The sequence below is a fragment of the Balaenoptera musculus genome, chromosome 3 (assembly GCF_009873245.2).
Source record: "Balaenoptera musculus isolate JJ_BM4_2016_0621 chromosome 3, mBalMus1.pri.v3, whole genome shotgun sequence".
NCBI lineage: Eukaryota > Metazoa > Chordata > Mammalia > Artiodactyla > Balaenopteridae > Balaenoptera > Balaenoptera musculus.
The window spans coordinates 11,657,967-11,672,009 of record NC_045787.1 but is presented as its reverse complement, the minus strand read 5'-3'; the positions used below and the strand labels follow the sequence as shown (position 1 = coordinate 11,672,009).

Sequence of the window (14,043 nt, the reverse complement as noted above, 5' to 3'; positions counted from 1 at the left end):
AGTGGCAAGGAAGCCAAGGGTAAGAAAAACCTCATGATTGAGGGAATGGTCACCAGTGACAAATGCTGCCCCGAGGATGCTCAAGATGAGGTCAGAGGTGCTGCCACGATATTTGACAACATGGAAACCATTGTTACAACTTTATGGTGGCCAATATCATAGGACAAGCCCAATAAGGCCACGCATTTGCATAATGCTTTACATTTCAAACCGTTTTCATATTCATTATTCCATTTGATATTTTCCACAGCCACGTTAGGTAATTGGAATAGAGTACTATTATATTATTTTAGAGATGACAGAACCGTGGCTTAGAGAAATTAAATGACTTAGCCAAGGTCTCATAGCTAGTAAGTGGCAGAAATAAGACAAGAACCCAAACTTGTAGTCTACTGTTTTCCCACTCTTTCGTGTTATATTAAAAAGTTAATATTGGCAATGGACAGACATTCCTCAAATGTAAGCTCATCAAGTACTAGTCAGCATGTTGGAATTCCCTTTTAGATTTTTCTTGGATGTTAGAAAAATAACTAAGTCAATCTACATATTTGTAAAGAAACAGTTAGTTTTACTATATATAAAATAGGTAAACAACAGGGACCCACTGTAGAGCACAGGGAACTATACTCAATATCTTGTAATAACCTATAATGGAAAAGAATCTGAAAAAGAATATATATATATATATATATATGTGTGTGTGTGTATAACTGAATCACTTTGCTGTACATTTGAAACTAACACAACATTGTAAATTAACTATACTTCAATAAAAAATAAATAAAAAAGGAAAAAGAAAGTAGTTATTTTTATTAAGGAGCACTGTTTATCAGAATATAAAATTACTAATGATAATTTTGTCCACAGAATTGCTGTTTCAGTTATCTGTTGCATGTAACAGACAATCTCAAAATATAGTGGCTTAAAGCAACCATTTCATTATACCTCATGATTCTGTGAATAAAGAATTTAAGCAAGGCTTGGCTAGGTGGTCCTTCAGTTCCATGTGGCATTGACTAAGATTACTTAGTTCAGTTGGCAGATGTTTGATCTGGAAGGTCCAAGAAGGACTCATTCTCTGGTTCTTTGGTGGGAATGGCTGGAAGTTTCCCTCAGTTGGGGCTAAGGACTGGAGAATCTATGTGAGCATTCCAGGATGGAGGCCTCAGGATAGTAGAATTTCTTATAATGCAATTCAGGATTCCAACAGTGGGTGTTACAGTGAGCAGGGAGGAAGCCACGTGGCCTTTTGGACAACCTCAGATGTCTCATGGCATCATTTCTGTTGTCTTCTGTTGGGCTCCATAAGCCCACCCAGATTCAAGGAGAGGGGACATAGACCCCACCCCATTAAGGGAGGAGGGTCAAAGAAGGATTTAAAACTGCCACAGTTGTAAATGACAATTCTAGCAAGTGAATTATCATCTGGGTGACATTTATCGTATCTTGAGGTTGAAAGCGTTAAAGGTTCCCACTCACTGCAAGTACCTGGTAAGAGCAGATCTATTGACATGTTTTGGGGACTATCTCAGGTGTTGCTGAGTTATTGTGCTGAATATTTAACAGTTTTCAGGCTTCTACAGATATGCTGAAGTAGCTGAGAGTTTGTTTTCTTCATCTATTCCTTGGAAGGCAGTTCAAACTAGAAAGAGATGAGCCAGCATAGACTAATAGTTAGGAATCCAGATTCTGAAGTCAGTCTGGATTCAAAGCATTATCTTTGGGCAAATTACTTCACCCTTCTAAGCCTCAGATTTTCATTTATAAAATGGATGAATAATACCTCCTGGATTAAAGGATTAAGGTAGGAAGTAAAAGGCCTGCTGGAGGCTGATTTAAGAATTGCTTCCCAAATAGACTAAGTGATGAACATTGAAAAAAAGGTAAGCAGTGGATAAACGGTTCAGGAAATGTATAAGTAGCTGCTAATAGAACCATCAACTTTAGGTGTTTCATGGAAATTGAAAAGATATTACAGAAATTGTGGAAAAGTATTAAATGAAGAAAGGATTATGTAGTCCAATGGGAAATGTTGAGTTTAACACAATTCACAGAGACTGTTGGGCTTTTTACTTCCTTCTTGCAATTTTCTCAGAATCATTACTATTAATTGTGACTGTCAAAGAAGGGAGATATTGTGTACAGTGTTTTCCAGACTTATCCACCCAGGGACCATTTTTCTTATAGAATCTCTTGTGGCTTGCATTTCAGCGTAAACACCTTGGGAAACAGTGATCTAATGACAAAGTAATACCCACACGCACATTACAAAGATGAGCTTAAAAACAATTGTATTTAAGAAGTGCATTAAAGTTGCTTTCTTATAATTAATTATTATTAATATTAACATAGCCATAAAAGGTAGGCTGGAAGTACTATCAGTCTTATTTAAATATGGTAACATGTGAACAAAATACTGACACAATTCAACATTATACAGCAGGTAAATTTCAACGGGGGACCATGAGTTTCTGATCACAAATGCTCGTTCTAATAACAGCTAGTTAATTAATCAGAGAAATATTGATTGATCATCTTCTATGTGCCAGGTACTGTTTCAGGCACACTGAACAAAGCAGACAACATTCTTGTCCTTTAACTTGCTCTTAAGTTCTTTTTCTCTCCTTCTCAGTCGTATTTTATTAGATTAGGAATTTGTATCTGTGGAGAGATTTCTTGCCTGTTCTATTCTTATTATGTTTTGGCTGCTTTACTTGCCAGGCTGCTATTGGAGCCCTGCAACTGGACCCTAAATAAAAGTAATCATTTTGGATAAAAATGAGCTATTAATAGGTATTCAAAGTGAGATATTATTTGATTACTTCACCCCTATTTCCCTGCAGATGATGCTGGCTGAATATCAGAGAGTGAAGTCAAAAATGCCTCCCATTATAGAGCAACTGATGGTCCCTCATTTGGCAAAGGTGGATGAAGCTCTCCAGCCTGGCCTGGCTGCACTGACCTGGACCTCACTGAACATTAAGATGTACCTGAAAAATGCTTTTGCAAAGACCAGTAAGTCTGTTTAGATGGTTATGATTTTTCAATTCAAAAGGCTGAGTTTTGGGGCTTCCCTCGTGGCGCAGTGGTTGAGAATCCGCCTGCCAACGCAGGGGACATGGGTTCGAGCCCTGGTCTGGGAAGATCCCACATGCCGCGGAGCAACTAAGCCCGTGCGCCGCAATTGCTGAGCCTGCGCGTCTGGAGCCTGTGCTCCGCAACAAGAGAGGCCGCCATAGTGAGAGGCCCGCGCACCGCGATGAAGAGTGGCCCCCACTTGCCGCAACTGGAGAGAGCCCTCGCACAGAAACGAAGACCCAACACAGCCATAAATAAATAAATAAAAATTAAAAAAAAAAAAAGAACAGTGTGAGAAAACCAAGTATGAAACAGCTCTATGGAGCAACTTTAATTCTGATTTTGCTACTGAAATTTAATCATGTTGGGTTTTCTTTTTTTAAACAAAATGCTTAATCTCTTTTATTTTTTTCCAAAGAGGCCCTGGAGTTGCTGATTGACAGGGTCAATGATTTGATCGAGTTCCGCATCGATGCCATCCTGGAAGAAATGAGTAGCACGCCTCTTTGTCAACTCCACAGGGAGGAGCCACTTACCTGTGAAGAGTTTCTCCAAATGACAAAGGTTATTAGAAGACTGATGTTTTTATTTAAATTTTGTTTTGTGATTCATTTTTCTATAAAGGGCATTTTTAGGAGCGTAAATTAAATTTTTTTTCTCTGCGCATGACTGGTCTGTGATAGACGTGATTCAAACGAGGAGCCTTCTGACGATAATTTGAAAAGGAAGAGGAATGTACCTGAGGGGGTCACGTAGACATGAAGAACAAATCATTTCTTTTCAGATCAGTAGGAGGGAAGTTGCCATGGAACACATTTCTCATTTCCCATAGTTTTTGAAGAATAGAGCTATTTTGCTGAAGAGCTTCTAATAAGCTAGGGTTAATTAATAAAATAATTGTTTTAAACAGCTTCTGGGTAGAATTTCTTCTTTAAACATTTCTGTAGAGCAGCATTTCCCAAACTGGTGTTCTGTGGCACACGGTTCTGGAGCCATTGCTGGGAAAGCTGGAAAAGGCGGGCTGTGTGTTCAATCTGCTTGGGGTAAAGACTGGTACGTTCCTTTCCCCATTCAGATTCTTTTCACATTAACGTTTTAGAATAAAGACCTTCAGAAGGGCTCCTGGGGGTGTCTAGTTAACTTTCTTTAATCCATTATTTCTCAAATTTTAATTTGCATTTTGATTACCAAAGTGAATGATTACCAATATAAAAGAATGCTTTCTTTTGAATATGTTTACTTCTTATAATTCATTTATTCCTTCAACAAGTTTTGTGGAGCTCCTATGCGAACCACTGTTTGGGAATAAAACAGTGAACAAAAAACTGATGCAATCCTTGCCATTGTGATGCCCACTTTCAAGTGGAAGATATAGAAAAACAAGCAAAAAAAAAAGCCAATAAACAAACAACATGCCAGGTGATGATAAGTTCAATGGAGAAAAATTAAGAGGATAGTGGAGGAAAGGAGTACCTGACAGAGAGTTGTGATTTTATGTTGATGGTCAGGGGTGACTTATGTAATTACATCTGAACATAAGAAGTGAGGGAGCAAGCCATCTGGATATCTTTGGGGAAAAACATTCCAGGAAGAGGGAACAGCAAGTGCAAAGGCCCTGAGGCAGAAGCTCCTTATGGTAGAAAGATGTTGAGTTGAAGTTCATTGAGTATGTTCATATGCTGAGGGGGAAAATCAAGTAGAGAAGGAAAAAGGGAATGTTTGGTAAGCATAGTGTCTGGCGAAGCAGCAGAGTGTGACTTAGAACTCAGATTGTGTGATTATGTATTCTTTTTTTAAAAGTTAATTAATTAATTTATTTTTGGCCGCGTTGGGTCTTCACTGCTGTGCACGGGCTTTCTCTAGTTGCGGCCAGTGGGAGCTACTCTTCTTTGCGGTGTGCGGGCTTCTCATTGCGGTAGCTTCTCTTGTGGAGCACGGACTCTAGGTGCGTGGGCTCAGTAGTTGTGTCGCACAGGTTTAGTTGCTCCGCGGCATGTGGGATCTTCCCAGACCAGGGCTTGAATCCATGTCCCCTGCTTTGGCAGGCGGATTCTTAACCACTTCACCACCAGGGAAGTCCCTATGTATTCTTAAATAGAAGAATAAACATTGCATTCACTGACAAAGGAGGAAAAGGGGTTAATGATGGAGGCTGATTTGTCTTCTGGATAAGGGCATGGGGTCAGGGCCATGTTGTGGCCTCCATTTGCTTTGTGCTATAGAAATCAAGCTTATTATCTGAGGACGATGAGGGAGGATGGTGTAAGGATTTGAGGATGCAAGAATTTGAGGACACAGCAGTTATGGGGCCTGGTAGAGAAACATGACTGGAGTCATGTAGAATGATCCTTGGGTAGCATTAGGGGTCTGCCTGAGTTTGGGGACCATGAATTTCCAGGACCAAGCACCTGCCTTGCCATGACCTGTGTGTGCAAGTGGAGAGGGTAGATGACCTGGTTCATTTGGGTTGGGCTTCTCCTGGGTAGGGCTGTGGAAACAGGTGATGGAGTACAGGCTGTTGGCAAAGGAATGATCGATGTGGGAAATCATGTCCTTAGGGGAGGGTGTGTAGAGTCAGAGGATTTAAGATGAAGACTTTAAAAAATGTTAGCAATCTCTCAGAGAACAGGGAGTTAGTTCATTGTTTATATGGAACGAGATAAGCAAGCTTCGCAAACAAACGCCCTCCTGTGTTTGTATGTGATTTGCTGGTCAATAATAATAACAAGCACTTCTTGGGTACTTACTTTGTGGCAGGCACTGTTCTTATCATTTTACATACATTGCCTTTTGGAATTCTCGCAACAATCTAAGGTAGGTTCTACCATAATCAGCATTTAACAGATGTGGGAATCAAGGCCCAAGATTTCCCAGACTCACACAGAGCTAGGATTTGAACCCAGGTAGTTTGGTGCCAGAGTCTATACTTGTTACTGTACTTGTTGCTGGACGGCGCTAACTCTATTCCCTCCCTTACCCAACCCCTGACCTGCATCTTTTTCGTAACTGTCTGTAGGCTAAGGATGGTGATTATTAGTTAAGTGAAGTTCTGAGCTGGGAGTTATTTTATACTTTATTTGATGATAAAGAAGTTTAATAGTTTCAGAACACATCAGAATCTTCCTGTTTTAATGATATCAAAATGCCATATGCCCTACAGCAGTGGAATGGACGTGAATGTCACGGGTAATGAGAAGGTAAATGAACCATGAAGCTAATGCTTGGAGTGGAGGGTCCATGAGCACATTAGAGGGAATCTTGAGATGAATCATGGTGGAACTTGGGATGGAGCTGGAGTCTATGACCTACTCACAGTCTATTGCTTTATGGGCTTGTTTTCCAACTAGGTGATAAATCACTGACTATCTCTCTATCTGTCTGTCTGTCTTGATTAAAGTGCTCCAGTATATTCGTTTATGTTTGGTAAATCTCATTCTTGAGAAATGCATAATCCAGTTGGAGGCAGGGGAATATCTGAAATTAATTAGGGGTTGATGATGGACTGTTGGCAAAGGTGAAGAGAGAAGGAAGGCTGGCTAGAGCAGATTTATGTGAAATGAAGGAAACTTCATGGGAAGAGAGGCTGTTCATGACTTTTGGAGTTATTTCCTCCATTGCTGGAGAAGTAAGTGTAATTTTGGTCCATCTATGCTCCAGTTGGTTCTCTTGTCTTTAACACATTCCTTTACAGGATACCTGGCCTGGGTTAGTGTGAGAGGCATGGCCAAGCATCGTTGGGGACCAAGATCTCATCTGGAGGCTGAACCTATGTGCCCTCAAGAGCTAGTTAAACAAATATGACACGGTGCTAATTTTTTTTTTTTTTTTTTGATAGGACCTTTGTGTAAATGGTGCTCAGATATTACACTTTAAAAGCTCATTAGTGGAGGAAGCAGTCAATGAGCTAATAAATATATTACTGGATGTGGAAGTTTCATCTAAGGAAGACAGAGAAAAAGTATCCAATATGAATAGTACTGATTCAAAAAATGAAATTTCGGGTAAGAGAGGGGGTAATGGAAGGGTCTTGTTTTTCTAGGACATTACTGAAAACTAAAATTTAATTTTCTACATGGCAATGAATTTCACACTCTAAAAAGACCCTCCCAATTTTATAAGGACATTTATAAATCTGAAATTATGATTCAGAGCACATTTTAATGATGCCATGTCATTCATTCCCATTACTTTTTGTTCAACTCTACAAGCATGTACTTTGCATTGGCCCTTGTTAGCTCTCTTTGCATTTAGGTCTAAATGTGTGTTTTTTCACTATCAGTAGAGTAGGATGGATTATGGATTGGAATCCCCACTGAGGTACGTCTACACCAGAGCAAAGGGTTTGCAGGACAGACGAGGACACTGAGAGGCTGAGGAGGGTCGCTGTTCCCCAGGGGTTTATGGTTACTGGTGGAAGACAGAACCCAGAGAACCAGCACCCAGGCGCCCAGGCGCTGTCTTTCTTTTGTGGCCACAGCTCCTGCCTCTCCTCCTGTTTCCGCACATCGAGGAGGAGAGGCCTCCTCAGACTGCCTGGTGCCCTGATTTCCTCTTCCTACCCTTTGATGGCCTCATTTCGTAAGAAGTGTGACCTTTGAGTGTTATTCAACTTGCATGTAATTTATCTTAATTTTCTCCTCTTTAACTGCAATAGATGGTTTTCTGTCTATCTGTCTGTCTCTCTCTCTCTCCGTGTCCCCATCTCTTTCAATTTCTCTCATTGCGTAACAGCAAAAAGAGAAGAAGGACATTCCGACACCTTGACATCTTCTCTTAATGCTGGGGCGGGCCTCCTGCCTTTGACGACAGTCGCGAGAAAGAAGAAAGAGTCCGAGGTGTTACAGGAAGGAGCCCGCGAGTTGCTCTCTCACTTCAATCACCAGAACCTGGGCGCTCTGCTGAAAGTTACAAGGAACACGCTAGAGGCCGTTCGCAAGCGCATTCATTCCTCCCACACGACCAGCTTCCGGGGTAATGATCCCACACCATTTGCCCCCTGGCTGGCCAAGCCTGGTTGCTGGTTGCCACACGACCAGCTTCCGGGGTAATGATCCCACACCATTTGCCCCCTGGCTGGCCAAGCCTGGTTGCTGGTTGTGTGTGTGTGTTCCTGTTAAATTTATTTATTTATTTATTTATTTATTTATTTATCTATCTATCTATCTATCTATCTATCTATCTATCTATCTATTTATTTATTTTTGACTGTGTTGGGTCTTCGTTTCTGTGCGAGGGCTTTCTCTAGTTGCGGTGAGCGGGGGCCACTCTTCATCGCGGTGCGCAAGCCTCTCACTGTCGCGGCCTCTGTTGTTGCGGAGCACAGGCTCCAGACGCGCAGGCTCAGTAGTTGTGGCTCACGGGCCTAGTTGCTCCGCGGCATGTGGGATTTTCCCAGACCAGGGCTCGAACCCGTGTGCCCTGCATTAGCAGGCAGATTCTCAACCACTGCGCCACCAGGGAAGCCCCCTGTTAAATTTAAATAATAAAAAACCCCACCATTTCTTGAGTGCCTCCTTGTAAGTTTAAATATTATGAACTTGGATTATCCCAACAATTCTATGAAGTAGACACTATCATTCCTCTCATTTAAGACTGAGAAAACTGGAGTCCAGGGAGGTTAAGTAATTTGCTTAACGTCGCTTAGCTCTTGTTAATAACATAATAATCAGCATCACGTTTAATCTTTTAGTTATAAGGTGAAAACGTGTGAAATGAATTATTTTAATTAGTGAAAGAAAAAAATACATACTTTAAAAAGAAGATATCCAGAAAGATAATTTCACTGTTAAATTATTAGATTATTAGCCAGTCTTATAAAGAGAGAAAGATCTTATTAATGCCATGATCTCCAAAGCAGAAGTTGTTTTTACTATTTTCGTGTCAATTTAGTACTTTCCAACTGATTTCTTCATTCTCAGTACAACCATCTCTCCTCGGTACCATTCAGAAATAGGTGTTGCATTTCCCAGAGGGGCCACAAAAATCCATCAAATTTAGAGACATTCTGAAATTAAATTTTAAATTAAAAAAATATAAAAAATAAAGTAACAGTAATTAATTAAAATTGAAACAATAACAGGATAACAAAACCTTTTTATTTATTTTGCATATTGGCATTTAAGGGAAAGCATCTCTAATATTTAATTAAAAGTGGATGAATAAAAGTGGAAACATTAAAATAATTTTTTGATTGGTGGCATGGCTTATTATGTTTTATTTTACTTCAGAATGGAGGATAGTTCTTTTATTTGACATGGGGATAATATTAGAACTTATCAATTTTTGATATGCTGAATATTGTCATGTCTTCCCCAACTTTATATGTTACAGGTATTTCCAACTGTATATATAGAGTTACATGCACACACATATCCATATTTAGACACCTATTCCTATATCCAACTTTAAAAGCCCCTTGGGTATAGTATAAATGGTAAATTACACGTTATTTCTTCTCCACTCTTTAACCGCGCCCAGTGTGGATATACTCACGGTGGTAGGAAAGACATATGTTTTATTTGAAATTCCAAGCTGGCTATTTATTCTGACTTTGGCTTGTTCCGATAGTTATTCTTGTTCTTCATTCCTTGCTTACTTATTCTACATTTAGTTTGTTGTATCCTGTTATTCGGACAGTATCATCTTCAATATTTTAGGCAAGAGTTTATATAATTAAGTCCGACTCCACGCAGTGGGTTTCCTTTATGGAGAGTGTACCCATAGATTGTAATCAGCAGAAAATGGCCTGGGTTCCACTGAACTGCTCTGTTACATTGAGCAAAACTAGATCCTCCATTAATTTTTATTCATTCATTCATTCAACAAATACAGTATTGTCCAATGATATACCTATTATGTATTGTTCTAGGTGCTTTAATTTTTCTGGTTAAAAATGAAATAGATTAAAAATTTATTAACTAAATTAATAAACTTTAAATTAAAGAGATTAAATCCTCCCTGTTTTGTGTTAACTCAGACAGTAGCAGTACCTCTAAAATGCAGCAGAAAGCTCTGCCCATTTTCCGGGCCAGCGTCACTCTGGCCATTCCCAACATCACCATGGCCCCAGCCCTAGAAGACATACAGCAGACGCTGAACAAAGCCGTGGAGTGCATCGTCAGTGTCACCAAGGGGGTTAGACAGTGGAGCAGTGAGCTGTTGTCCAAGGTGGGTGTGGGATGAGGAAATCATTTCATATGATTGAAATGAATCATATGATTGGTGGTGTGGTTTATTATGTTTCAAGGACCTATGACTGAAATAATATGTCCTTTTCCACTATAGAAAAAGATGCACGAAAGAAAAATGGCTGCTTTGCAGAGTAACGAAGACGGTGATTCTGATGTTGAAATGGGAGAAAACGAACCTCAGGGTAAATGTTCTTTTAGTTCTTTCTAACTAGTCATTCTGAATCAAAATATATTGAGCTAAAAGGTATTTTCCCTCCATGCAATTCTCAATCAGATTAGATCGGAATATTAATCTATGAGCCAATTTCTAGTTTATAAAATATAAAGATCCATGTATTTTAATATCACCATCATGAATAGTGTATTTTAAATGGGTATCTCACAAGACATACTAGGGGACAAGTAAGATTTTAGTTTCACAGTTTAAAGAGAAACTTGTCATCATCACATTTCCTGACGTTTAAGAGCTATTTTGTATTTTGAGCCATTATATGTCCTGTTTTGCTAACATGCTATGATTTTTGCTGTAGATCTCATGGTTTTCATTTATATTCTGTAATATTAGGTAGCATATGACATCCAAGTTGCTAATGATATATGATAAATGTATCTTTTAAAGCAACCCTGCAAACAGCAGGGCGTGTGTAATTTTCAATTACTGCTCATATCCCCTGAGAACTAACCACAAGGAAGAAACTAAGACAAGTTCCTCTTTAAAATAGTCTGTTACTGAGGAGGCTAAAGACAGCTCAAAACAACTGTCCACAACTTACAATATTATTTATCTAAGCTAAAAATCATATATTAGTGTGTTAATTTCAATTTTTATATTATTTGGAAACATTGCTTAACTTCCTAGAATAGCTTAAAATTCAGAATTTTCTAAACTCGAAATATGTTCAATCATGAATTATATCTTAAATTGAGAGGAAAAATGTTTAATGAAAAATTATACATATATTTTTGTCATGATAAAAGAGTTAAAAAAAGAAATAAGCTGCACCTTTTAAAAATAACAGCTTTGAGATATAATTTACATAACATAAATATTCACCCTTTTAAAGTATACAATTCAGTGGTTTTTAGTATATTCAGAGTTGTACAACCATCACCACTATCTAATTTTAGAACATTTTCATCACCTCCAAAAGAAACCCTGTACCTATTAGCAGTCATTTCTCATTCCCTTCCCCCAGCCCCTGGCAACCATTAGTCTACTTTCTGTCTTTATGGATTTGCCTATTCTGAACGTTTCATATAAATGGAATCATGCTACATGTGGTCTTTTGTAACTAACTTTCAAGTTCTAACTATGTTGTAGCATATATCATTTCTTCATTTCTTTTTATGTATCATTTCTTTTCATTGCTGAATAATAGTCCATTGTATGGATATACTACATTTTATCCATTCATCAGTTGATGAGCATTTGGGTTATTTCCACTTTTGGACTGTTAAGAATAGATAATGCTATGAACATCTGTGTAAAGTTTTTCCGTGGACATATATTTTCATTTTTCTTGGGTATGATAGTCATGCCCTGAATCATATGGCAACTTATGCTTAACATTTTGAGGAAATGCCAAACTGTTTTCCAAAGCAATTAGACCATTTTACCTTCCTACCAGCAATGTGTGAGTGTCTCTCTCTCTTTTTTTTTTTTCCTTGTATCCTCACCAACAGTTGTTGTTGTCTGCCTTTTGATTATAGCCATTCTAGTGGGTGTGAAGTGGTATCTCCTTGCAGTTTTGATTTGCATTTCCATAAAGACCAATGATATTGAACATCTTTTCATGTCTGTATGTGTGGCTTTTTTTTTTTTCCCCCTTTATATATCTTGTTTGGAGAAATGTCTATTCTTTGCCCATGTTTTTAAAAATTGGACTATTTGTCTTTTTATTGTTGAGTTGTTTATATATTCTGAATACAAATCCCTTACCAGATATGTAACTTGAAATATTTTCTTACATTCTGTGGGTTGTTTCTTCACTTTCTTAATGGTATATTTTGAAGTATAAAAGTTTTAATTTTGATTCAGTCCAGTTTAGCTACTTTTTCTTTTGGTGCTTTTGATTGTGTATTTAAGAAACTATTGCTTAACTTAAGGTCATGAAAGTTTACTCCTACGTTTTCTTTAAACATTTTATATTTTTAGCTCTTATATTTAGGTCTGTGGTGCATTTTGAGTGAAGTAGGGGTCCAAATTCATTCTTTTGCGTGTGGGTATTCAGTTGTCCTAGCACCATTTGTTGCAAAGACTATTTTTTCCCAATTGAATTTTCTTGAGACCCTTGTTGAAAATCAGTTAACTGCAAGTGCAGATGTAAGCATTTATTTCTGCACTCTGGATTTTATTCCATTGATCTTATGTCTATCCTTATTCCAGAACCCCACTGTCTTGATTACTGTAGCTTTGAAGTAAGTTTTGAAGTCAGGAAGTGTGAGTCTTCCAACATTTTTCTTCTTTTTCAAGATTGTTTTTGAATATTCTGGATCTCTTTTATTTCTGTATGAATTTTGAAATCATCAGCTTGTTAATTTCTACAAAAAAGATTTGTGATTTTTGGGATGTGCTGAATCTGTAAGTCAATCTGGAGACTATTGAAATTAAATTTTAAAAAACTGAAATAATACAAAGTATCTCCTCCAACCACAGTGAAATGAAATTAAAAATCAGTGATAGGAGATCTGGAAAATTCACTAATACATGAAAATTAAACAATACACTCCTAAATAACCAATGAGTCAAAGAAGAACTCACAAAGGGAATTAGGAAATAGTTTTACGATAAATGCAAAGGAAAACACAAAATGCCAAAATTTATGAAATGCAGCTAAAACAGTGCTTAGAGGGAAATTTATAGTCTTAAACACTGATACTAAAAAAGAAGAAATATCTCAAATCAATAACCTAGCCTTCTATTTTAAGAAACTTAACTTCAAGGTCACTGATTCTTTCTTCTACAAGCTAAAATCTGTTGAGCCCTGCAAGTGAATATTCATTTCATCTATTGTTTTTTCAACTTCAGAATTTGTATTTGATTCTCTTCTACATTTCTATATCATTATTGATATTCTCTATTTTTTGAGACATACTTCTCATACTTTAATTCTTCAGATAGGGTTTTCTGTAGTTCTTTGAACATATGTTAATAGCTGATTTTAAATTTTCTCTAAGTTTAATTAGGTCCCATTTGTTTATTTTTGCTTTTGTTTCCTTTGCATTAGGAGACAAATAAAAAAATATTGCTATGATTTATGTTAGAGTGTTCTGCTTATGTTTTCTTCTAGTTTTATGGTTTCCAGTCTTACTTGTAGGTCTTTAATCCATTTTGAGTTTATTTTTGTACATGGTGTGAGAAAGCTTTTGCACAGCAAAGGAAACCATCAACAAAATGAAAAGATAATCTACTGAATGGGAGGAAATATTTGCAAGTGATATGACCAATAAGGGGTTAATATCGAAACTATATAAACAGCTCATACAACTCAATATCAAAAAACAAACAACCTGTTTGAAAAATGGACAGAAGACCTGAATAGACATTTTCCCAAAGAAGACATACCGATGGCCAACAGGCACATGAAATGATGCTCAACATCGCTACTCATCAGAGAAATGCAAATTAGAACCACAATGAGATGTCACCTCACACCCGTCAAAATGACCATCATTAAAAAGAACATAAATAACAAATGTTGGCAGAGATGTGGAGAAAAGGGAACCCACTTTCACTGTTGGTGGGGATGTAAATTGGTGCAGTCACTGTGGAGAA

General features: G+C 37.8%; 1 protein-coding gene across 1 annotated transcript in view; it reads left to right on the top strand.

Annotated features, from left to right (window-relative positions):
* DNAH5 (dynein axonemal heavy chain 5) overlaps positions 1 to 14,043 on the top strand; it is a 213,525-nt gene that overhangs the window by 38,571 nt on the left and 160,911 nt on the right. The window contains exons 16-21 of the mRNA XM_036849308.1: positions 2,844 to 3,015; positions 3,497 to 3,642; positions 6,914 to 7,079; positions 7,810 to 8,049; positions 10,055 to 10,245; positions 10,363 to 10,450. Coding sequence (XP_036705203.1) covers positions 2,844 to 3,015; positions 3,497 to 3,642; positions 6,914 to 7,079; positions 7,810 to 8,049; positions 10,055 to 10,245; positions 10,363 to 10,450 — 1,003 coding nt within the window. The remainder of the gene's footprint in view (positions 1 to 2,843; positions 3,016 to 3,496; positions 3,643 to 6,913; positions 7,080 to 7,809; positions 8,050 to 10,054; positions 10,246 to 10,362; positions 10,451 to 14,043) is intronic.